Source organism: Tachyglossus aculeatus, chromosome 20 (genome assembly GCF_015852505.1).
Source record: "Tachyglossus aculeatus isolate mTacAcu1 chromosome 20, mTacAcu1.pri, whole genome shotgun sequence".
NCBI classification, from domain to species: domain Eukaryota; kingdom Metazoa; phylum Chordata; class Mammalia; order Monotremata; family Tachyglossidae; genus Tachyglossus; species Tachyglossus aculeatus.
In genome coordinates this window covers 11,712,178-11,735,844 of record NC_052085.1, presented here as the reverse complement: position 1 = coordinate 11,735,844, position 23,667 = coordinate 11,712,178, and the positions used below count along the sequence as shown (strand labels likewise).

General features: G+C 46.0%; 1 protein-coding gene across 1 annotated transcript in view; it reads right to left on the bottom strand.

The window, feature by feature from the left end:
* Positions 1–1,627: 1,627 nt before the first annotated feature.
* The window catches only part of TNFSF13B (TNF superfamily member 13b), a 33,142-nt gene continuing 11,102 nt past the window's right edge, over positions 1,628–23,667 (bottom strand). The window contains exons 3-6 of the mRNA XM_038761878.1: positions 19,559–19,615; positions 11,815–11,927; positions 10,919–11,069; positions 1,628–2,336 (exon numbers count right to left, since the gene is read on the bottom strand). Of these exons, the coding sequence (XP_038617806.1) occupies positions 2,224–2,336; positions 10,919–11,069; positions 11,815–11,927; positions 19,559–19,615 (434 nt within the window). The 3' untranslated portion in view covers positions 1,628–2,223. The remainder of the gene's footprint in view (positions 2,337–10,918; positions 11,070–11,814; positions 11,928–19,558; positions 19,616–23,667) is intronic.

Sequence of the window (23,667 nt, the reverse complement as noted above, 5' to 3'; positions counted from 1 at the left end):
TTGTGTTTGGAGGAAAACCATTTGGAAGCAGCATGGCCTAGTGGATAGAACATAGGCCTAAGAGTCAGAAGGACTTGGGTTCTAATCCCAGCACAAGTCACTTCACATCCCTGTGCCTCGGTTCCCCCATCTACAGAATGGAGATTAAGACTGTGAGCCCCCGTATGGCACAGGGACTGTCCAACCTGATTTGGTTCTATCTAGCCCAGTGCTTAGAGCAGTGCTTGACATATAGTAAGTGCTTAATGAATATTATTATTATTATTAATAATAATAATTACATGGACAGGTAGGGAGAGAATGCAAAAGACCCTCTGGGTTGTGAAGGCTGAAATGAGCAGTTTCAGAAAATAAAGAGGTTAAATAAGTTAATAGACCAACTCAGCCTTATTACTCAGAAAAATAACCACCAATTCCTAACTGTTCAGTTACTGTTCTAACTACCAGCGGACACTACTTCCTCTCTCTCAGATGCGTGCCAACGCAGACCCTCAAGTCAAAGTTAATAAAGGTTTCCATTTAAAAAACTGAGTTTGTGACAGTAGTGTCAGAAGGGCATAACTAACAAGTTTCAAAGTCAGGCCCGCTTGCCTGGTATTCAAGTTCATCAATGGTATTTATTGAGTGCTTACTGGGTGTAGACCCCTTTGGGTGTGTTTGTTTCGGAAAAAGAGAGCAACGAATGACGTTTTCCTTTCCCCACCAAGCGTACCGTGTGAGAGCCCAGTGGAAGGAGAATCCACGTTGTTGAATGTTAGAGGGGGCGTACATCTGAGTGAGATGAAGGTCCTGTCAGAACGGGCTGGTTCCTCACCGCAGTCTGCAAATCAACACGTGAAACAGACCACACTTTCTACATCAGAGTGCCGCGGCCTTTAATCACCACACTTTGCAATAGCTCGATTCCCAACTGGATGACAAAGAGATCTATAATGGCAATCCTGGGGAAAACCGTGGGAGCCGGCCTCCGACTACTTTATCCCGCGTGGGCTGACCAAAAAAACCACTAGCTGAATCTTAGTTATTCTTTATACAGTATATCAAAAATGTCTAAATTGGATATGAACCTGGAGTTTTTCTTCATCCGCTCCGTGACCAACTCTTGGGGGAAACGACGATCTTCAGAGGGCGATTTTCACTCACTTGCGTGTGAGAAAGGTTTGGATTTTTACTTTTCCCTCTCGGAGAATGTGTTTTACTGGGTGAGCATCTGTACAGTTAAATGATTAAGATAGCAAATTGTGAATCAAATTAAAACACAAAATCCCATCTCTTCCAAGAGGCCCTCCCCGACTAAGCCCTCATTTCCCCCTACTCTCTCTCACTTCTGCTCACCTTTATGCATACATCTGTACCCTTTGTTCACCCCACCTTCAGCCCCACACGCCTACACATCTGTCGTTCATTTAAATGTCTGTCTCTCCCTCTACACCTTGTGGGCAGGGACCGTTCCTACCGACTCATATTGTACTCTCCCAAGCGCTTAGTACAGTGCTTGGCACATGGTAAGCGCTTAACAAATACCATCATTATTATTATTATTATTATTACAGTGCTCCGCGCACAGAAAATGCTCAATAAATACGATTGACTGACTGAAAACAGATTAATTTGATAAATTGCAAGGTAGTGGTTTGGGTTAAATATTTTTAAATGTCAGCATTTTTAAAAATTCATTTTTGTTAGCTAAAATGCGATGGCCTTCTAGTCCTGGAACTCTTTCCTAGACTGTAAGCTCGTTGTGGAGAGCTAATGTGTCTGTAATATTGTTATGTTATACTCTCCCAAGCACCTACTACAGTGCTCTGCACACAGTAGGCGCCCAATAAATGCAATCGGCTGACTTATCCCCATCATTCAGGTGGCCAAAACGTGGACAATTTAACCTAAACATCTGCTCCTTTAAGAGACCTGCCATCAGTCTGTTTTTGCACAGCATAGGGCATGTTTTGTCAACGGAAATTGTCCCTTTAAGTTTTGTGACTGCTCCTGTCACTATAGTAACAAGAATTTAGATCTCTTCTCTTTAAATGAATTGTATTTCTCATAATTCACGTGACAACCGTTAGCTGGAACTGTCTGTTGTGTTTCCTGTTTTGGTCTGCGTTCAAAGGCACAGAAACAAACGGCTAATGTGACGGATTTTCTATATTTCCAAGATTGTGGTTTTTTTGGTGGTAGGAAATAAGGAGAAAACTGCTGCAAAAATAGTGCAGAATTATGTCACAGCAATCTCACTGCCCCAAAAAAGGTGCCATCTCCATCCAACGATATTTTGGCACTATTTCGTGGGATTGTAAGTTGAAGCTCATCTCCTTCTTCTAGCTTTGCAATGCCTGGAAAAAAAACAATTAGGAAGAATTTTATGTGGGTCTGCGAGAGTGTAGGTAAAATGTTTGAGTCACTAAATAATCACTGCTTACAGTAATTTATAGACGCCTCTCATGGAGTAGAAAAAAATCATTTTTAGTAACAGATGCTATTTGGGGATTTTAAAAGAAGATGTGACTGCACAGCGACCAAACTAGATGCCGTTTGGCTTCGGGAAGGCTCTAATGCTAACCCTCTGCCGACTCAAAAAACATATCCAGCTTGCAGAAGTTTCTTTTTAAAAGCCTGTCAACTCTCATAGATACGTGTCCATCACGATAATTTAATGTGGCCAGAAACCCTCTGTGATGATTAATTATTATGGACTCTTGGCCTGTTCAAGAAGAAAACGCTTTTGTTTACCTAGGGGAACCTTGATGACGAAGAATGAATGACAGTGAAATGCCAAAATGTGTGCGTGTCAATGCATATTATTTTACATTCAGAAGGTGGATTTATCGAACCTGAAAATTTCGAAAAGGTTTATAATGGAAGCAGAATGGCCTAGTGAGAGGAGCACGGACCAAGGGGGTCAGGGGACCTGGGTTCTCATCCTGCTCCGTCACTTGTCTGCTGTGTGACCTTGGACAAGTCATTTTGCTTCTCTGGGCCTCAGTTATCTCATCTGTGAGATGGGGATTAAGATTGTGAGCCCTAATGTGAGACATGGACTGTGTCCATCCTGATTAGCTAGGCTTATTAGGGTGCCTGGAACATAATACCACTGAAAAAGTGAAACCACACCCTAGATCTTTACCCAATCTTTTTTTTTTCCCCTTGAATCTCTTTTGGGTTGTGTTAGGTCGTTGCATTTGTCCAGTCCTTTCTTCTTCTTTTGACTCTAAGGTCTCTGAGAATAAATGCTCCAGCTGGGTCTCCCTTTATAATTTCCCTTCTAGCCTAGCTCACCTCACTTTGCACGGAAATAATTCTAGAAATGAGGATGATACTGTTTATTTCTGAGGTTGCTTCAACTACTGGGGTGCACATGATGGCAGCCTGGGGAGCACGTGATGGCGGCCTGGGGAGCACACGAGCGCCACGTCATTCATTCAATCGTATTTATTGAGCGCTTACTGTTTGCAGAGCACTGTACTAAGCGCTTGTGGCGACTTGGGGCACACGTGACTGCACATCATGGCAGCGTGGGGAATATGTGACCGCCACGTCATGGCGGCTTGGGGAGCACATCACCGCCCCCGGCTCTGCCTGCAGCCCGGGGCCCAGAGCACAGTGCTCTGCACACAGTCAATCAATCAATCAATCAATCGTATTTATTGAGCGCTTACTGTGTGCAGAGCACTGTACTAAGCGCTGGGGACGTACAAGCTGGCAACATATAGAGACAGTCCCTACCCAACAGTGGGCTCACAGTCTAGAAGGGGGAGACAGAGAACAAAACCAAACATACTAACAAAATAAAATAAATAGAATAGATAGGTACAAGTAAAATAAATAAATGAATAGAGTAATAAATATGTACAAACATATATACATATATACAGGTGCTGTGGGGAAGGGAAGGAGGTAAGATGGGGGGGATGGAGAGGGGGACGAGGGGGAGGGGAAGGAAGGGGCTCAATCTGGGAAGGCCTCCTGGAGGAGGTGAGCTCTCAGCAGGGCCTTGAAGGGAGGAAGAGAGCTAGTCAGCACTCAATCAATAAAGAGGATTGAAGGAAGGAAGAAACACCGGTCTATTGGTCATCCCCCTCTAAAGTGGCTTTTCAGAAACAACGGGGCTCAGGGGAACGGGCCCAGGCTGGGGGTGGGTGGGTGGGGAGGAACAGGTCGTGGGTTCGAATTCCTCCTCCTCCTCCTCCTCATCATCAATCGTATTTATTAAGCGCTTACTATGTGCAGAGCACTGTACTAAGCGCTTGGGAAGTACAAATTGGCAATATATAGAGACAGTCCCTACCCAACAGTGGGCTCACTGTCTAGAAGGGGGAGACAGAGAACAAAACCAAACATACTAACAAAATAAAATAGAATAGATATGTACAAATAAATTAAATAAATAAATAAATAGAGTAAAAAAATATGTACAAACATATATACATATATGTGTTTCCTCCACCACTTGCCTGCTGGGTGACTTTGGGCAAGTCACTTCACTTCTCTGGGCCTCAGTGACCTCATCTGGAAAATGGGTATTACGACTGTGAGCCCCACGTGGGACAACCTGATTATCTTGCGTCTACCGCAGTGCTTAGAACGGTGCTTGGCACATAGTAAGCGCTTAACAAATACCATTATTATTATTAGAGAAACAGTGTGGCTCAGTGGAAAGAGCCCGGACTTAGGAGTCAGAGGTCATGGGTTCTAATCCCAGCTCCGCCACTTGTCAGCTGGGTGACCTTGGGCAACTCACTTCACTTCTCTGGGCTTCAGTTGCCTCACCCGTAAAATGGGGATGAAGACTGTGAGCCCCACGTGGGACAACCTGATCACCTTGTATCTATCCCAGCACTTAGCACATAGTAAGTGCTTATTACCATTGTTATTATTATTATTAATTTCACAGTGATGGGATCCTAGCAAATAGCAGATCGAATGGAAAATGATGGCTTAAATCGGACAGGAGTAGACTAAGCGCTTGGGAGAATACACTACAACAACGGACACATTTCCCGCTCCAACGAGCTTTCAGTGTAGAGACCAGCTTTGCCTGCCAACTCTGTTGTACTGTACTCTCCCAAGCACTTAGTACAGTGCTTTGCACAAAGAAAGCGTGCAACAGATACCACTTTTTGATTGGGTTTCACAGGGTCATGTACTAAGGCAGGGATGATGATCTACTCTTTCTTTCTGCTGCCTAATGTCCAGATGCTATCCCCATTGTCTCACCCATTTTCAAGCTCCTCCTCCTCCTCTGTCTTCCAACCCCGTGCCTTCTCACCTTCTAACACCACTTGCAACCGCTCCTTCCCCCTGCCTGACCGCTGTCATCAGCTCTCTTCTTCTGACAGCTCAGTCCCCTCTGCCATCAGACAGGCTCCTATCGCCACATTCCTTAACCCAAAAACCAAACTGGTTTCACCGCACCCTGAAGCTAGTCATGGCGCCCCATCTCCCTTCTCCCGGTTCTGTCAAACTCCTCAAATGGACCGTCTACACCACTTGCTTCCAGTCCTCCTTGACCCTCTCATTCATTCATTCATTCAATCGTATTTATTGAGCGCTTACGGTGTGCAGAGCACTGTACTAAGCGCTTGGGAAGTACAAGTCGGCAACCCTCTGCGATCTGGCTTCCGCTACCTTTACTCCACTGGGCCCCTTCTTGCTTCTTTGTACCTCTACCCTGCCGACACCGATCAGCACATCGCCACCCCTCCCAGGCAATCAATCAATCATATTTATTGAGCGCTTACTGAGTGCACAGCACTGTACTAAGCGCTTGGGAAGTACAAGTTGGCAACATATAGAGACGGTCCCAACCCAACAGCGGGCTCACAGTCTAGAAGGTGGGCTCACAGTCTAGAAGACACAGGCACCGGAGGAAGGACAGTCATCAGTAGAGAAGCAGCGTGGCTCAGTGGAAAGAGCCTGGGCTTTGGAGTCAGAGGTCATGGGTTCAAATCCCGGCTCCGCCACTTATCAGCTGTGTGACTTTGGGCAAGTTACTTGACTTCTCTGTGCCTCAGTTCCCTCATCTGTAAAATGGGGATTAAGTCTGTGAGCCCCACGTGGGACAACCTAATCACTTTGTATCCTCCCCAGCGCTTAGAACAGTGCTTTGCACATAGTAAGCGCTTAATAAATGCCATTATTATTATTAGTAGTAGTATTATGATCATTACCTAGTTAACCCAATCACTATCGTCTTAAAGATGAAAACAATCGTTTTGATTCAGGCACCCTTTGAGGATGACTAGGAAAACGTAAGGGAACAGAGGCTTTCCGGGTTTTAGAACGAGACCGAGAGACTTTGGGCCGGCAATCCAGGCCAGTGGAATCGAGGAACCCGCAGATTTCTTTGCAGTGCTAACAGTAAGTGACTCATTAGCCAGATGTTAGGGGAATTTAATGTGAAAGTTGGAAGCATGAGAAGTTCTAACCGCAACATCGGTGGCCCCCGACCCCTTCATTCCGCACCCCCGCCTTCCCTCCCGCTTTGGGAGTGAGTGGGCTTTGAGGGAGGAGAGGTGGTCAGAGGGTCACTGGCGTGGTGGACAGAAGTCGGACCCTACAGCAGGGGAGAGGGTGGCCAGCCAGAGAAAGAGGTGGTGAGGCAGAAGCCCAGGGCTTAGGGTCAGAATAAAATGGGAGAAGTGTGGCTACTGGTGAGCAAAGCAACGGCGGACAGCAGGGACTTGTGGTAGGGTGGGCAGTACCCTCTCCCCAACCCCTCACCCCAACATTTCCTCCCCTTCATCATTCCGCCACCGCTGCCCACCCCTGACCTTTTCCTGTCTCTATCTGTTGCCGAATTGTACTTTCCAAGCGCTTAGTACAGTGTTTCGCACACAGCGAGTGCTCAATAACTACGACTGAATGAATGAACGAATGGTACCAGAGTTCAATCAGTTCTAGCTGATTCTGGCTTCCTTACGGGAAGGAGCTCGGCCTACTGTTCGGATCATGGGAACAAGAGTCAGATGGACCTGAGTTCTAATCCCAGCTCCGCCTCTTGCCTCCCTCTACCTGTACAGGGAGTGTCTGGGAGGTGCGTCATTCATGGATAAGCTGCTCTTTCCTTCCCTTCATCATTCCGCCACCGCTGCCCGCCCCTGACCTTTTTCTGTCTCTATCTGTTGCCAAACTGTACTTTCCAAGCGCTTAGTACAGTGTTCCGCACACAGCGAGTGCTCAATAACTCCGACTGAATGAATGAACGAATGGTACCAGAGTTCAGTCAGTTCTAGCTGATTCTGGCTTCCTTACGGGAAGGAGCTCGGCCTACTGTTCGGATCACGGGAACAAGAGTGAGATGGACCTGAGTTCTAATCCCAGCTCCGCCTCTTGCCTCCCTCTACCTGTACAGGGAGTGTCTGGGAGGTGCGTCATTCATGGATAAGCTGCTCTTGGGTCAGTGGTCAACACGCAGGGACCGAATCTTCCCCCTGCCCCAGGCACATTCATTCACCTTCCACTCTCCCGGGATACTGTCTGCCACAGATGGGTTTTTATAATGATGGTGCTGATGTAGTGAGCCCTTAACCAAGTAGGGTAGATACAGGACATCAGATTGGACCCAGTCCCCGTCCCACACAGGGTTTGCAGTCTAAAAGGGAGGTAAGATGGCTGAGGAAATGGGCACAGAGAAGTCAAATGACTTCGCAGAGTCAGGATTAGAACCAAGGAGCGTGGACAAATACTTCCCAAGCACTTAGTACAGTGCTCTGCACACAGTAAGTGCTCAATAAATACAATTGAATGAATGGAGCATGGACTTGGGAGTTAAAAGGACCTGGGTACTCATCCCAACTTCGCCGCTTATCTGCTGTCTCCTGTGGGTAAGTCTCTTCACTGTGCCTCAGTTACCTCTTCTGTAAAACGGGGATTAAAACTGTGAGCATCATGTGGGACGGGGACTACGTCCAACAGGACTTGCCTTGCACCTGTCCCAGCACTTAGTACAGTGCCTGGCACATAGTAAACGCTTAACAAATACCATTTAAAAAAAATGATCAGGCTCCCACTAAAGCAGTCTGAACTTGTAAAGTTGAAGCCTCTGGAAAACCTTGGCTGTGGGATACTTAACTACCGTTCTGAAGAAATATGTTCAAAGGGAACCACCTAATTTTCATAAAGAATCCAGCAGTGAAACTCCTTGTGGTTTAACATTGCAAAACAACTGAAAGTGGCGAAGCCACTAGAATGTGTTATTTATGAGTTGCCGAGCAAACCCAATCAATCAGTGGTATTTATTGAGCTCTTACTGCATGGTACTAACTGCTTGTCCTGCTGCCTGGCCTCATTGCCAAAGCAAATCTCTTTACTTTTCCCGGGGAACGTGCCACATCACTGCAAGGCATTGTTCTAGGGTCACCTCTTGGAGCATTCCTTTGAGACTGTAAGCTCCAGGTGGACAGGGAACTTCTACCCACTCTGTAATATCGTACACTCCCAAGTCCTTCCCCCCCCTTTCAAAGTCTTATTGAAGGCACATCTCCTCCAAGAGGCCTTCCCTGACTAAGCCCTCTTTTCTTTTTCTTCCACTTCTGTGTCCCCCTGATTTGCTCCCTTGCTTCATCCCCCCTCCCAGCACCGCAGCACTTATGTACAGAGCTGCATTTATATTAATGTCTATCTCCCCCTCTAGACTGTAAGCTCGTTATGGGCAGGGAATATGTCTGTTGTATTGCTATACTGTACACTTCCAAGCGCTTAGTGCTGTGCTTTGCCCACAGTAAGTGCTCAGTAAATGTGATTGATTACAAACGGTAACCACTCAATAAATACCATTGATTGATGGCTTTGCTTGGTGGCCCTGCTAACTAATAATTCATGCAACACCGCTTTCTTTACTGGCACTTCTTCCCTTCCCTTCCCTGTCTCTCCCTTTGAGACTGTGAGCCCACTGTTGGGTAGGGACTGTCTCTAGATGTTGCCAACTTGTACTTCCCAAGCGCTTAGTACAGTGCTCTGCACACAGTAAGTGCTCAATAAATACGATTGAATGATTGATTTCAGCATTATTTCACATCATTTCACTCACGCATATACATGTATTAATGTGTCAACTCCCTGCTGCTGAGCATTTGCATACATCTCACTCTTTTAGCTGTTAAAAATCTGGTAGCTTTTTTTAAAAAAATGCTATTTTTAAGCGCTCTCTATGTGCCAAGCACTGTACTAAGCACTGGGGTAGACAAAACTAATCCGGTTGGACACAGTCCCTGACCCACATGGGGGCCACAGTCAATCCCCATTCTACAGATGAGGTAACGGAGGCACAAAGAAGTTATGTGACTTGCCCAAGGTCATAGAGCAGACACGTAGCAGAGCTGAGTTTAGAACCCAGGTCCTTCAAAAAGCAAATAACTTCACTAGAATATACCTCATAACAACAATTTCTCTGTGAGGTTTGTTTTCTCATGCTCTAATGTGAGCTGATTAAAACTTATTTTAAGAATCCAACTTTTCTGATCGTACAATAATAATAATAATAATAATAGTGACGGCATTTGTTAAGTGCTTACTATGTGCAGCACTGTTCTAAGCACTGGGGGATACAAGGTAATCAGGTTGTCCCGCACGGGGTTCACTGTCTTAATCCCCATTTTATAGATGAGGTAACTGAGGCACAGAGAAGTGAAGTGACTTGCCCAAAGTCACACAGCTGACAAGTGGTGGAGCCGGGATTAGAACCCGTGACCTCTGACTCCCAAGCACATGCTCATTCCACTGAACCACGGTTTATTGGAATGGCTTTATTGATCAGCTGCTGTGTGCAGAACGCTGGTCCAGGGACTAAATAACACTGGGTCCAGGGGTTTGAGAACAAGCATTAGAAATACAAGTCCCAGACCCTGACCTCAAGGAGCTTATTGTGTATTGGGCCAAACAGACACAAATTACCACAAAGAGGAGGAGCAGAGATACAAATGAGAATAAAGAGCAGGCAACTGGAGGGATGGATGGATGGGTGGGTGGATGGGTGGAAGGAGTTTACTAGATTGTAAGCTCCTGTGTCCACAAAGTCTATTGCACTGTACTCTCCCAAGCGCTTAAAACAGTGCTCTGTACACAGTAGACAATAAATACCATCGATTGGTGGATGGAGGGGGGAACAGATGGATAGACTGGTAGATGATAGGTAGTTCAATCACCCAGTGGTATTTACTGAGCACTCACTGTGTGCCAAGCACTGTACTAAGCTCTTGGGAGAGTACAACAGAACAGAGTGGATTAATTACTAAAATATAAGCAGATATCCAGATGAGTCCAGATCTCATCCGTGTACTTTCCCAAACTGAGTTACAGACCTTTGCACCCAGTAAATGCTTAGGAAATTTAATTTCTACAACTAACATCACTCTGAATGCTAAGGGGGTTGATGGGACAGCTTACTTTCTATTCCATCAAACCTGATATAGGGTAAGATCATCCTATACACTGTTAGCGTCTTGTGGGCAGGGGACATGTCTACCAGTTCTGTTATATTGTACTTTCTCAAGCATTTACTACCATGCTCTGCACACAGTAAATGCTCAACAAAGTTGATTGATTGGCAAAGAGGACAAAAGCTATGGTGCATTCATTATTGCTTTGAAAGGGCTCTCTGGAAGCAATAAATTGTTAAGAACCAAATAAGGCGAGATCTTCCAGCACTTAGACATTAAATATCAGCCGGGAAAATATCAGCCTTTGTTTCCTAGGAGTAGCGAGCCTTCCCCCACTATCCCACAGCAAACTTCCCCCGGCTCCAGTGCTATTTAAGCCCATTAAATTATCTCAAATTGTGTTAGCAAGGTGACTAGACTGCTAAGACAGGAGGAGACAACTCTCTCATCATGGTCACTTTGCCTCTCCAGGCTCAAGGACACAAAGCCTGTGGGCTTGAAAGCAGTTTCCGATAAGGAGGTAAAAGAGCAACCCTTACCCGCAGTATAACAGGAATTGTTGGGGAGAATTTCAGGCATGTTTTGAATACAGCGGAACAACGTCACCAAACTCAGATCGTCACCAAAAACGTGGGCCTTTTTCCTCTGTATTAGATGCCCCATAGCAAAGGTGGTGTCTGTATATAAAACCTAGGAGACAAAAACAAAGACTTGAAACGTCTATTATTAGAAATCTGATCCCAGCTCCACCACTCGCTGACTGTGTCGCTAACCTTAGGCAAGTCGGTTAACTTCCCTGAGCCTCAGTTTCCTCATCTGTGAAACGGGGGTTAAATACTTAATAGTAATAATTGTATTTAAGTGCTTACGGTGTGCCAGGCATTGTACTAAGCACTGGGGTGGATACAAGCAAATTGGGTTGGGCGAAGTCCCTGTCCCATGTGGGGCTCACAGTTTTAATCCTCGTTTTACAGATGAGGAAACTGAGGCACAGAGAAGACTTGCCCAAGGCCACACAGCACACAAGTGGCAGGGGCAGGATTAGAACCCATGACCTTCTGATTCCCAGGCCCGTGCTCTATCTACTACCCTGTGAGCCCAGTGTTGGGTAGGGACTGTCTCTATTTGTTGCCAACTTGTACTTCCCAAGCACTTAGTACAGTGCTTTGCACACAGTAAGCGCTCAATAAATACGATTGATTGATTGATTGATTCCCCCTCAGACTAGGTTCAGGGACTCTGTCCAACCTAATTTTCATTTACCTATCCCAGCACTTAGTACAGTTCTTGGCATATAATAAGCACTTAAATACCACAGATATCATTTATTACCAGAAGTATCTATAAGTGCTTAGTACAGTGCTATGCGCACAGTAAGCAGTCAGTAAATACTATGGAATGAATAGCAAGACATAGAAAATGGCAGAGTTCTCACCTGGCCATATATAAAAAAGTAACCAGTTTCTTTGACCAGTATTTTATTTTCTTTTTCTTCCAGAGCTGTTCCTCTTTTAAAGCTGAGAAGCCAGGGAACAAAGGTTGAATCCCCTGAAACAAAGAGAGTTTCTTATTAGCAAAAAATAAATCCCAGTTAATTTTCCGTGCCCAATCAGAAGTTCCTTAGAGAAGATTCCCTCTAGAAAGGGGAAAAATAAGTACAAGAACTAAAGAGAACTATCGATTTCATTCCCATAAAACCATGCTACAGTCATCTATCAAGTAATCAGTGGTCAATCAATCAATCAATCAATCGTATTTATTGAGTGCTTACTGTGTGCAGAGCAACAACTGCTTGTTCTGCCGTGTATTTCTCATTCACACTGGAACACATACCATCTCCAGTACATGGCTACGCTACTCCGCCTGGGTTGTAGCACCTACTCTACTGTTACAGATTGCTTGGGCTACTTTTGAAGATCATTTTCTTGTAGTCAGCAGTAGTAATAGCATGTATTAAGCATCATCAGGGTGCCATGTACTATAGTAATCACATGGGAAGTACATTCAGTGGTATTTAGTGAGCATTTACTGTGTGCAGAGCACTGTACTAAATGCTTGGGAAGTACAAGATAAGAAAATGACAGGCCCTGCCCTCTGTGAGGATACTCTCTAATGCTCCTTCTTCGGCCTGAATCCCCTTGGGCCAGTTTAGCATATGCTAAACTGATAAATGGTTCTGGATCCTTATGTCCTTCTTCCAAGTCTTTCCCAGGAATCTGATGTCAGCCGAGTTTTCCGCCCCCTTCCCACCTCTTCCTTCACAAGCAGCGTGGCTTAGTGAAAAGAGCCCCGGGCTTGGGAGTCAGAGGTCACGGGCTCTAATCCCGGCTCTGCCACTTGTCAGCTGTGTGACCTTGGGCGAGTCACTTAACTTCCCTGTGCCTCAGTTACCTCATCTGTAAAATGGGGATGAAGACTGTGAGACCCAGGTGGGACAACCTGATTGCCTTGTATCTACCCCAGCGCTTAGAACAGTGCTTGGCCAATAGTACGCGCTTAACAAATACCAACATTATTATTATTATTATTATTATTATTATTATTATCATTATTATCAGAGTAGTCCCCAAAGCACAGGAAGCAGCACATCCTACTGGATAAAGCCTGGGCCTGAAAGTCAAAAGGACCAGGGTTCTAATCCCTGCTCCGCCTCTCGTCTGCCAAGTCTGTCTTGTCTGGGCAAGTCACTTCACTTCTCTGGGCCTCAGTTCCCTCCTCTGTAAAATGGGGACTAAGACTCTGAGCCCCATATGGGACATGGACTGCGTCCAATTTAATTAGCTTGTATCTCCCCCAACACTCAGTCCAGTGCCTGGAACTTAGCGAGCGCTTAAAAAGTGCCATTTACCAAAAAAATAGGAAGGCTGACAGCTGGGGAAGGGAAGGAACATGAAGTTTACGTAGGCGATGGCCATCAATCAAGAGCTCCCAATCTCATGACCCATCTCATCTTAATATGTCCTACCCTGGTCATGCTGAACTGCAGAAAAAGTTTGATTATAACAGCTGGCTAATGAGTCACTTATTACGAGCACCGCTCAGAGAGCTGTGGGTTCTTTGAAAGCGACTCCACGGGTCATTACGTTTGACCGGTGTCAGTACAGTCGGCCTCATTATCTCATTTCAAAACCCAGGAGGTCTGCCCTGTTAGTCTGTTTCATTTTCTAGTTCCTTCGGAAACATGTCTGAATTGAAATGACTATCTGCGTCATTCATAAAGAGTCAGTTTGCTGTGGGATGGTCAGAATGATATTGATATTTCTTCCTCAGGTGCCTTTGGGGGTGGGGGAGTAGGATTTGAGGGTGAAAACTCCCCCCTCTAAATTCCCCCTCCACCCTGGATTGATAATTTTCTACCTTCCAGCCCAGCACAGGTCTGAAGGACACGGGTTCTAATCCCGGCTTCAACACAAGTCAGCCGTGTGACCTTGGGCAACCCACTTCACTTCTCTGGGCCTCTGCTACCTCATCTGGAAAGTGGGGATTAAGACTGTGAGTCCCATGTGGGACGGGGACTGCGTCTAGCCCAATTTGCTTGTAGCCACCCCAGTGCTTAGTATAGTACCTGGCACATAGTAAATGCTTAACAAATACCACCAATATTATTATTATTATTATTATTATTGTTATTATTATTAATCTGGATGGCCAGACAGAATCCCCTTGAACAGAAGGTGAGCGTAGGAGCGATGTGGACAGTGCTGGCCGGAGGAGCAGTAGGGAGTGGGGAGGAGGAGGAAAACGAGGAGGACAATGATGAGGAGGAGGAGGAGGAGGATGACGAGATTTGTGGGGAAAACTTCCCCTCCTTAAATCCCCCTCCTGCCCCTCTCTGTGCTGGAACCCTTCCCCATTGATCTCTCCAGGTCCGCCCACCCGACTGTTTCCACAGAACCACCATCCCGGATCCTTCATTCGGTTCCTCCTTGTCAGAGCTCTCCATTCGCCCCCGCTACAAAACCAAAACCTCGCTCCTATAAACCTGACTTGGGAAAAATGAAGCCTGTGAAAAATCAATTCAATGAGGTTATTTCATAATCACACCGTGGCAAAACGTCAACACAAAGCCACCCGAGAGGTTTAAAATATGAAGTTGCGAGAATACGGTTCCTTCTGGAAATTACAAAGGGAGCCTCAAGTCACTTAACGACGTACAGATTAAATAGAAAAAGAATTTAGCATAGATGATGGAGAAACTCAGAATAATGGGTGTAATGAATCCGTTCTAATCAGAAAGCACACGAAAGTATTAAAAACAGATGGTCTCTGTATACAATTTGACTTTCCAAAATGAATAGGGGGTTCCTTCTTACCGTAACACTTTCATAATTCTGTGTTAACCTCCTGATTCTGTCTGACACCTGAGCTGGCTACCTAAAGGCTTCATTCATTCATTCAATCGTACTTATTGAGCGCTTACTGTGGGGTGGCACTAAGCATCATACTGAAGCAGTGTAACCTCTGTGTGCAGAGCACTGTGCCATCTCTTCCAGATGTAAATGGAAGACCTTTGCTGGGGGCAATAAGAATAAATAAAGGGCGCAGGCCCGGGAATCAGGGGACCTGGGTTCTGATCCCGGCTCTGCCACTTGCCGGCTGTGTGTCCTGGGGCCGGTCTCTTAGCTTCTCTGTGCTTCCTCGCCTTCCTCACCTGTAAAAGGGGGATACAGCTCCTTGTGGGCAGGGAATTGAGAGAATGTGTCTCTCCCAAGCACTTAGTACAGTGCTTTGCACACAGTAAGTGTTCAATAAATACGACTGACGGACTGTGAGCATCACGTGGGACAGAGAAGCAGTGTGGATTAGTGGAAAGAGCACAGGCTTGGGAGGCAGAGGATGTGGGTTCTAATCCCTCCTCTGCCACTCGTCTGCTGCATGGCCTTGGGTAAGCCATTTAACTTCTCTGGGCCTCAGTTACCTCATCTGTAAAACGGGGATTTAGACTGTGAGCCCCATGTGGGACAACCTGCTTACCTTGTATCTACTCCAGCGCTTAGAACAGTGCTTGGCACATAGTAAGCACTTAGGAAATGCCATCATTATTAGAGAAGCAGAGTGACTTAGTGGAAAGAGCATGGGCATGGGGGTCAGAGGATGTGGGTTCTAATCCCTGCTCCACCACTTGTCTGCTGTGTGACCTTGGTCAAGTCTCAACTTCTCTACTTCAGTTACCTCATCTGTAAAATGGGGATTAAAACTGTGAGCCTCATGTTGGACAAAGACTCTGTCCAACCAAATTATCTGGTATCTACTCCAGTGCTGAGTATAATGCCTGGCACATAGTGATTAAATACCATTAAAACACACATACGCGCGCACACACACACACACACACACCATCAGTCAGGTGACGGAGAAATATCTGAGCTACACTTTGTCAGTTGGATTTGTCATTTCTCAATTTCTGGAGCAGGTCTGGAAAGGGGACTACATATTTATTACTCTATTTATTTATTTATTTATTTTACTTGTACATATCTATCCTATTTATTTTATTTTGTTAGTATGTTTGGTTTTGTTCTCTGTCTCCCCCTTTTAGACTGTGAGCCCACTGTTGGGTAGGGACTGTCTCTATATGTTGCCAATTTGTACTTCCCAAGCGCTTAGTACAGTGCTCTGCACATAGTAAGCGCTCAATAAATACGATCGATGATGATGATGACTAGGGCTAAGTGAATCGCCCAACCCCAATTACACTGACCTACCATGAATTTTGCTGCTCTTAAGTTGGAGCTTAAAGTTAAGTTGGGGATTTCAGCTCAGAGCTGGTTTTTCTATTGAATTTATCTTTTCAATATGCTCGTCCCAAGCAGAAATAACCAAATATTTGGCAAAGGGAAGCAGTGGGAAAGAAACCCTGGGGGCTGTGGAAAGATTGTCTTGGTTCTGGGAAGTGTGTTTCTTTCTTGGTCCAAGAGATCCCGGTTCATTTATCTTAAGGCAGGGTGAAGGGAAAAAAAAATCCCATCAAGTAGCTTACCCAAATGGAAAAGCATTGAAAAATGGATCTATTCACTGATCAAACTCCTGTCTAGAAGAGGTCAGGAAACATGGTATTTACCAAGCACATACTGTGTGCAGAGCACTGTGCCATCTCTTCCAGATGTAAATGGAAGACCTTCCCTGGGGGCAATAAGAATAAATAATAATAATAATAATGGCATTTATTAAGTGCTTACTATGTGCAAAGCACTGTTCTAAGTGCTGGGGAGGTTACAAGGTGATCAGGCGGTCCCACGTGGGGCTCCCAGTCTTCATCCCCATTTTACAGATGAGGGAACTGAGGCACAGAGAAGTGAAGTGACTTGCCCAAAGTCACACAGCTGACAATTGGCCAGGATTTGAACCCATGACCTCTGACTCCAAAGCCCAGGCTCTTTCCACTGAGCCACGCTGCTTCTCTAGTTCTGATGTTTCTGCTGAAGGACTCTCAGAGGAGCCCGGGATTACATAAGAGGTTAATGGCAAAACATTATCCAGAGTTCAGGCCTCTTGACTCAAACCAGATCATTTCGACTCTGACTCATTCCACATTCAAAATGTTCTGTTTTCGGGAGAATTCTGTCTTTTCAATGTCACATTACTGATGCAGTTTGGACTTGCTTTCTCCATTTTGCTTGGGTGGAATAAGGGAGCCTAACCTCTGTGAGCAGGGAACGTGGTTATCAACTCTGTTCTATTGGACTCTCCCAAGCATTAGTATGGCGCTCTGTACCTAGTAAGCGCTCAATAAATACCACTGATTGACTGATTATCAGTGCCCAAGCACGTGTGACTTAAGGGTCGATGCCAAACCTATAGGGATATAAGTCAAAGCAGACCGAAATCAATCAATCGGTGGTATTTATTGATTTCTTACTGTGTGCAGAGCGCCATACTAAGTGCTCGGGAGAATACAGTAGATCAGAATTGGTAGCTACACTCCCTCCCCTTAGCCGAACCGAGAACTCAAGGGTGGAGACGGGCTTTTACACACTACGGCAGCTCAAGGTTCATTGGGAACCAAGAGGGAATTTTACTTCCACCACCCTTCCTGCAGCTCTACTACTGACCCTGCTATATTTATTGAGCGCTTACTGTGTGCAGAGCACTGTACTAAGTGCTTGGGAGAGTTCAGCACAACAGAGATGGTGGACACGATCTCCACCCTCAAGGAGTTGATGTGAAGGTACAGCTTTCCCGGTAACATCTAATGAAGATGTTAGACTGTGAGCCCACTGTTGGGTAGGGACTGTCTCTATATGTTGCCTATTTGTACTTCCCAAGCGCTTCGTACAGTGCTCTGCACATAGTAAGCGCTCAATAAATACGATTGATGATGATGATGATCACGGCTAGAGTCAAGAGGGATGGCACAAATTGCGCTTATGATGATGACTGGGAAGCAGCGTGGCCTAATGGGTAGATCACGGGCCTCGGAGTCAGAAGGACCCCGGTTCTAATTTCGGCACTAGCACCCGTCTGCTGTGTGTGACCTGGAGCGAGTCATTTCACTTCTCTGGGCCTCAGTTACCTCATCGGTAAAATGGGGACTAAGACTGTGAGCCCCATGTGGGTTAGGGTTTGGAGAAGCAGCGTGGCTCAGTGGAAAGAGCACGGGCTTTGGAGCCAGAGGTCTTGGGTTCAAACCCCTGCTCTACCACGTGTCTGCTGTATGACCTTGGGCAAGTCACTTAACTTCTCGGAGCCTCAGTTACCTCATCTGTAAAATGGGGATGATAACTGTGAGCCCCATGCGGGACAACCTGATCACCTTGTATCCCCCCAGTGCTTATAACAGTGCTTTGCACATAGTAAACGCTTAACAAATTCCATCATTATTAGGGGCTGTATCCAACCTGATTCGCTTGTATCTACCCCAGTGCTTCCCCCTCTCAGGATGGCACCCAGAGAGGTGCCAGTCCTCTACCAGTCTCGGCTACGGGAGGGAGAGTCAAGCAGAGGCCTGCCCATTCCACCATTAGCGTGGCCAGTGGCTAGCGAGTGGCAGGCAACCTGCTACAAGTCAGCACTCCCCTGCGCTGGGCAGCAGTGCCACGGGAGAAAATCGAAGGTGGAGACTCAAGTTTACTGAGCAGAAGAAGGCAATGGTAAACCACTTCCAGATTTTTCCCAAGAAAACTCTACGGATCCACTACCGGTACGATCTGCAGGTGGAGGTGGGGTGTTCTGGGAGAGGTGTGCCCATGGCTATGGGTCGCAGATGAGTCGACAGCACAAGACCCCAGTGCTTAGTACAATACCTGGCACATCGTAAGCGCTTAAATACCATAAAAATGACTCAGAAGGCCCATCATTCTCCCAAACAGAATCCTGAGGCACGCATGCAAAAATTATTGTTCTTTCCAAATTTTGAGAAGTACAGCAACTGGAATTGGTCCCTGGAATAGTTTGGGTGGTTTTATTTCTGTTCTACGGAAGTTCCTTTAGCTTCCTGTTAAAAGCTGCACGCCTAAGTCATTGGAAAAACATAGAACGAAGAGCAACCGCTGTTTTAAAGGCGGCTTAAAGCATTCAGTTTCATTTTTCGGTTCAGAAATTGTGTTGGAGACCAGGAGTGTTCACGTGGGAAATAAGGGGACAAAATAGAAAATCCCAATTTATAAACCAACCATCCAGGATTATCCAGCGCTCAGAAGAGCGCTTTGCACATAGTAAGCGCTTAATGAATGCCATTATTATTATCTAACAGAGTGATAATAATAATAATGGCATTCATTAATTAATCAATCGTGTTTATTGAGCGCTTACTGTGTGCAGAGCACTGTTCTAAGTGCTGGGGAGGTTACAGGGTGATCGATCAGGTTTTCCCACCGGGGGCTCACAGTCTTAATCCCCATTTCACAGATGAGGTAACGGAGGTACAGAGAAGTTAGGTGATTTGCCCAAAGTCACAGAGCTGACAATTGGCGGGGCCGGGATTTGAACCCATGACCTCTGACTCCAAAACCCGTGCTCTTTCCACTGAGCCACGCTGCTTCACTGTGTAATGGCACCTCGGTGCATCCAAATATTTCACACCAACCATTTTTCTTGTTAATCAGGCACTTCATGCAAAGCCAGCTTTATCCTGTTTCACATTGCAATTTGATCCCACAAGTGTCGACCTAGTATACAAGCCCTGAAGTTTATCTGAGCTAAAATTCCAAGCAGAAAACTCTGGGGGTTCACGGTGTTACCTTTGTGAAGGGTGGGGCTTTTGCTATCGGCAATCAGTTGCAAGCAAGGTTGAATCACTGAAAAATAAAAATATTACACTGTAGTTAGGTCGGGAGAAATGAGGACTCAGGGTCTCTGTCACTTAACAGAGCTACAAGAAATAATATATTATCAGGTTAGCTAGCCAGCCAATAACAAGCGCTCATTTCCCGCTTTGGGCAGTACAATGTATTGGATGAGTCGCTCAGTAATTCTTACCTTAGGGTCTTTTGAGATGGACTGCCCCGATTTAATAGTGCCCTGGAACTTGACAGAGTGTAATCTCTTTAAAGATGCTCCAGTGCACTGATAAAATACAACCATTTTATCTTTGGGTTGCAAATCTAATTAGGTGCAAAATGTCAAGGGGCTTTAGAAATCCGCAGCCATCAAGGAAATCAGCTATGTCGGGAGAGTAAATCATTCACAAACACTCACATCTTCCAACTGCTCTTTCCACTAGGCTCCGCTGCTTCTCATCGTCAAGCAGTATCTGTGTTGCTAGGACTAATTACCTGTAGCGACCCTGGTATGTAGCCCAGTTTTTATGTACATAGGAAGTGCTTAATAAATACACTAATTATTATTATTGGGCTGATGCCCAAGACCTTGATCTGAATCCGGGAGGGGTAACTGGAGTGACTCTGCTTACAGGGTCCTTTTAGGGATAGGAAAAAGATGGTAATAATAATAACAGCGAAAATAATAGTTGTATTTCTTAAGCACTTAGTACATGCCAAGCACTATACTAAGTGCTGGGATAGATCAGGTCCCACATGGGCTCACAGTAGGAGGCAGAACTGGTATTGAATCCCCATGTAAGCGCTTAGTACAGTGCTCTGCCCACAGTGAGCGCTCAATAAACACAACTGAATGAATGTTGCACAAGAGGGAACCGAGGCACAGAAAAGTTAAGTGACTTGCCCAAGATCACACAGCAGGTATGTGGTGGAGCTGGGATTATAATCTCTACATTGTAAATTTATTATGGGCAGGGAATGTCTCTGCTTGTTGTATTACACTCCCCTAAACTCCTAGTTCAGTGCCCTGAATATAGTAAGAGCTCACTAAATAGAACTGACTGATTAAAACCCTGGTCTATCAATCAGTAGGCTTGGGAGTCAGAGGATCTGAGTTCTAATCCTGTCTCTGCCAATGCTTGCTGGGTGATTTTGGGCAAGTCATTTCACTCCTCTGTGCCTCAGTTCTCCTCCCTCCTACTTAGACAGTGAGCCCCATGCAGGACAGGGTGTCCAACCTAATTCACTTGTATCTACTCCAGTGACAGTGTTTGACACATAGTAAGCAAGGTCCTATGCCTCCCAAGCATATGGTCTTCCCACAAGACCACACTGCTTCTTTAAAAAGATGAAGGAAAAGGACCCCGGGAGGGATGGGGTAAGGGCTAAAAAGGGGAAAAGGATGAATAGAAAAGATAAGAGCTGCCCCATCCTGGAGTCTGAAGGCCGGTGACAGTGGTCTCCCCCAAACAATCCATCAATGGTATTTATTGAGCGCTTACCATGTGCAGAGCACTGTACTAAAATCCTGGAAGAGCACGACACAACAGAATGAGCAGGTGTTCCCTGCCCATAAGAAACCCGATGTGCAGTGCACCGTGAAGATCAAGTCCCTCATGGGAAAGAATCCGTCTGTCCACAGTACAGTGCTCTGCACACAGTAAGCGCTCAATAAATACGATTGATTGATTGATCGATTGACACCACGAGCCCTGTCCTAAGTGGATTCCACGGTCCCAGCCGGGTGGTCAGAGAACACGGAGGACGCAGCCGCTTGCCTCGCCAATACACATGGCCATCGCTAAAGCGGAGCGGCCAAATTATTGGCTCTTGACCTGAGCTCTGCCCCACAACTTCCCTTTTTTATCTTTCCTGTAAAAGCAAATCAAAGAGGATTTACTGAAATATGGTTCCTCCCCAGGCGGTTAATCATCTAGCCAGGCAACAGATGCTGTTCCAAAAGCCGTAAAATACACATCATACTTTAAGGAAATAACATTAGGCAGCCTCCCTTGCAGGCTGCGTTTGTATAACACTTGAAAAGTCTTTGCAAGGCTAGATCCTAGATATCACTGTTTGTAGTCTGTTGCTCAGTGGGATTTTTTTATTTTTTAGTGGTACTTGTTGGGCGCTTCTGTGTGGCAAACACTGTTCTAAGCAATGGGATAGGGACAAGTAAAGCAGGTCGGCCAGTCTCCGTCCCGCATGGGGCTCACAGTCTAAGGAGGAGGGAGAACAGGTATTTAATCCCCATTCTACAATTGAGGGAACTGAGGCCCAGAGAAGTTTAGAGACCCGTCCAAGGCCACCCAGCAAGCAATTGGCAGAGCCGGGATTAGAACTCAGGTCCTTCTGACTCCCAAGCCTGTGCCCTTTCCACTAGGCCACACTGCCTCTCCCAGCACATTCCCTCCGAGCAGGGCTTTGAAGTCAACTCTGTGGAGACTTCCACAGAAACAACAGAGACCAGACTTTGAGGAAGCATGATAACACAAACTTGGGTGGTCCGCGAAAGGCAGAAGGAAGAGAGCCAAAGATTAGAAAAGATCCATAAAAATATAGACACTAGACCCGAAGAAATCATTCTAAAGGCATACTAAGCGCAAGGGGCCGAGTGAGTGGGATTATAGAATGGGAAGGCTTCAGGGAGGAGGTGGGTTTGTAGTGTAGCCCTGAAGGATAGAAGGGATCTACCGTGGTGGAGTAATCCTTGTGGAATTAGATCAGCACTTAATGTGTGTCAGAACAAATCGGATTGGGAAACAGTGTGGCCTAGTTGAAAGGGCCTGAGAGTCAGAGGTCCTGGGTTCTAATCCCAGCTCCGCCACTTGATTAGGATGATGATGACATTATTTGTTAAGCACTTACTATGTGCCAGGCACTGTACTAAGTGCTGAAGTGGAGACAAGCAGATGGAGTTGGACACAGTGCCTGTCCCATGTGGGGCTCACAGTCTCAGTGAGAAGCAGCATGGCATAGTGGATAACAGCTCAGGCCTGGGAGTTAGAAGGTCATGGGTTCTAATTCCAGCTTGGCCACTTGTGTCTGCTGTGTGAACTTGGGCAAGTCACTTCACTTCTCTGGGCCTCAGTTACCTCGTCTGTAAAATGAGGATTGAGACTGTGAGCCCCACGTGGGACAGGGACTGTGTCCAACCCGATTTGCTTGTATCAACCCCAGTGCTTTGTACAGTGCCTGGCGCATAGTTAAGCGCTTCACAAATACCACCATTATTATTATTATCCCCATTTTCCAGATGAGGTCACTGAGGCACAGAGAAGTGAAATGACTTTTCCAAGGTCACCCATAGCAGACAAATGGTGGAGCCAGGATTAAAATCCATGACCCCCTGCCTGCTCAATCCGCTACTCCATGCTGCTTCTCTTGTCTGCTTGTCAGCTTGGGCAAGTCACTTCACTTCTTTGGGTCTCAGTGTCCTCATCTGTAAAATGGGGGTTATGACGGTGAGCCCCATGTGGGACAGGGACTGGGGCCAACCTGATTAGCGTGTATCCACCCCAGCGCTTAGTTGAGGGCCTGACACTTAGTAGGTGCTTTAACAAATACCATAAAAAAAGAAAGAGACACAGTCCCTATCCCACAGGCGGCTCACAGTCTGAGAGGGAGAAAAAGGTTAGTGAAAAGTAGGGTAGGAAACAGATTATGGGGTGCTGAAATGATGGCAAGAGGAGCAGCTGATGAGGAAAATTGCCAAAAGGGAGAAGGATGGTGGTAAAAGGCTGAAGGCAGCTTGCATCAACTGACTTCCCTTTAGGAGACCAAGTCACAAAAACCAAAAGAAATGCTCCTGACCATCTGCAAAACAATAATACCAACAATATCAAAGGCAGGCCAGAGGTCAGAGAGGAGGAGGACAGAGGAGAGTCTCTGGAGACAATGGGGAGAGCAGTCTCAGAGAGAAAGGGGTGAAAATCAGATTACAGGATTTGGCGAAGAGAGTGAATTGGGCGAGGAATATTCAGGATAGGAGAGGGATGAGCGCCGGGAAATGAGAGGTGTGTTGGAGGGTGAGATTGGGTTGCAGGATGACATTTTTAGCAGGGAGGTCA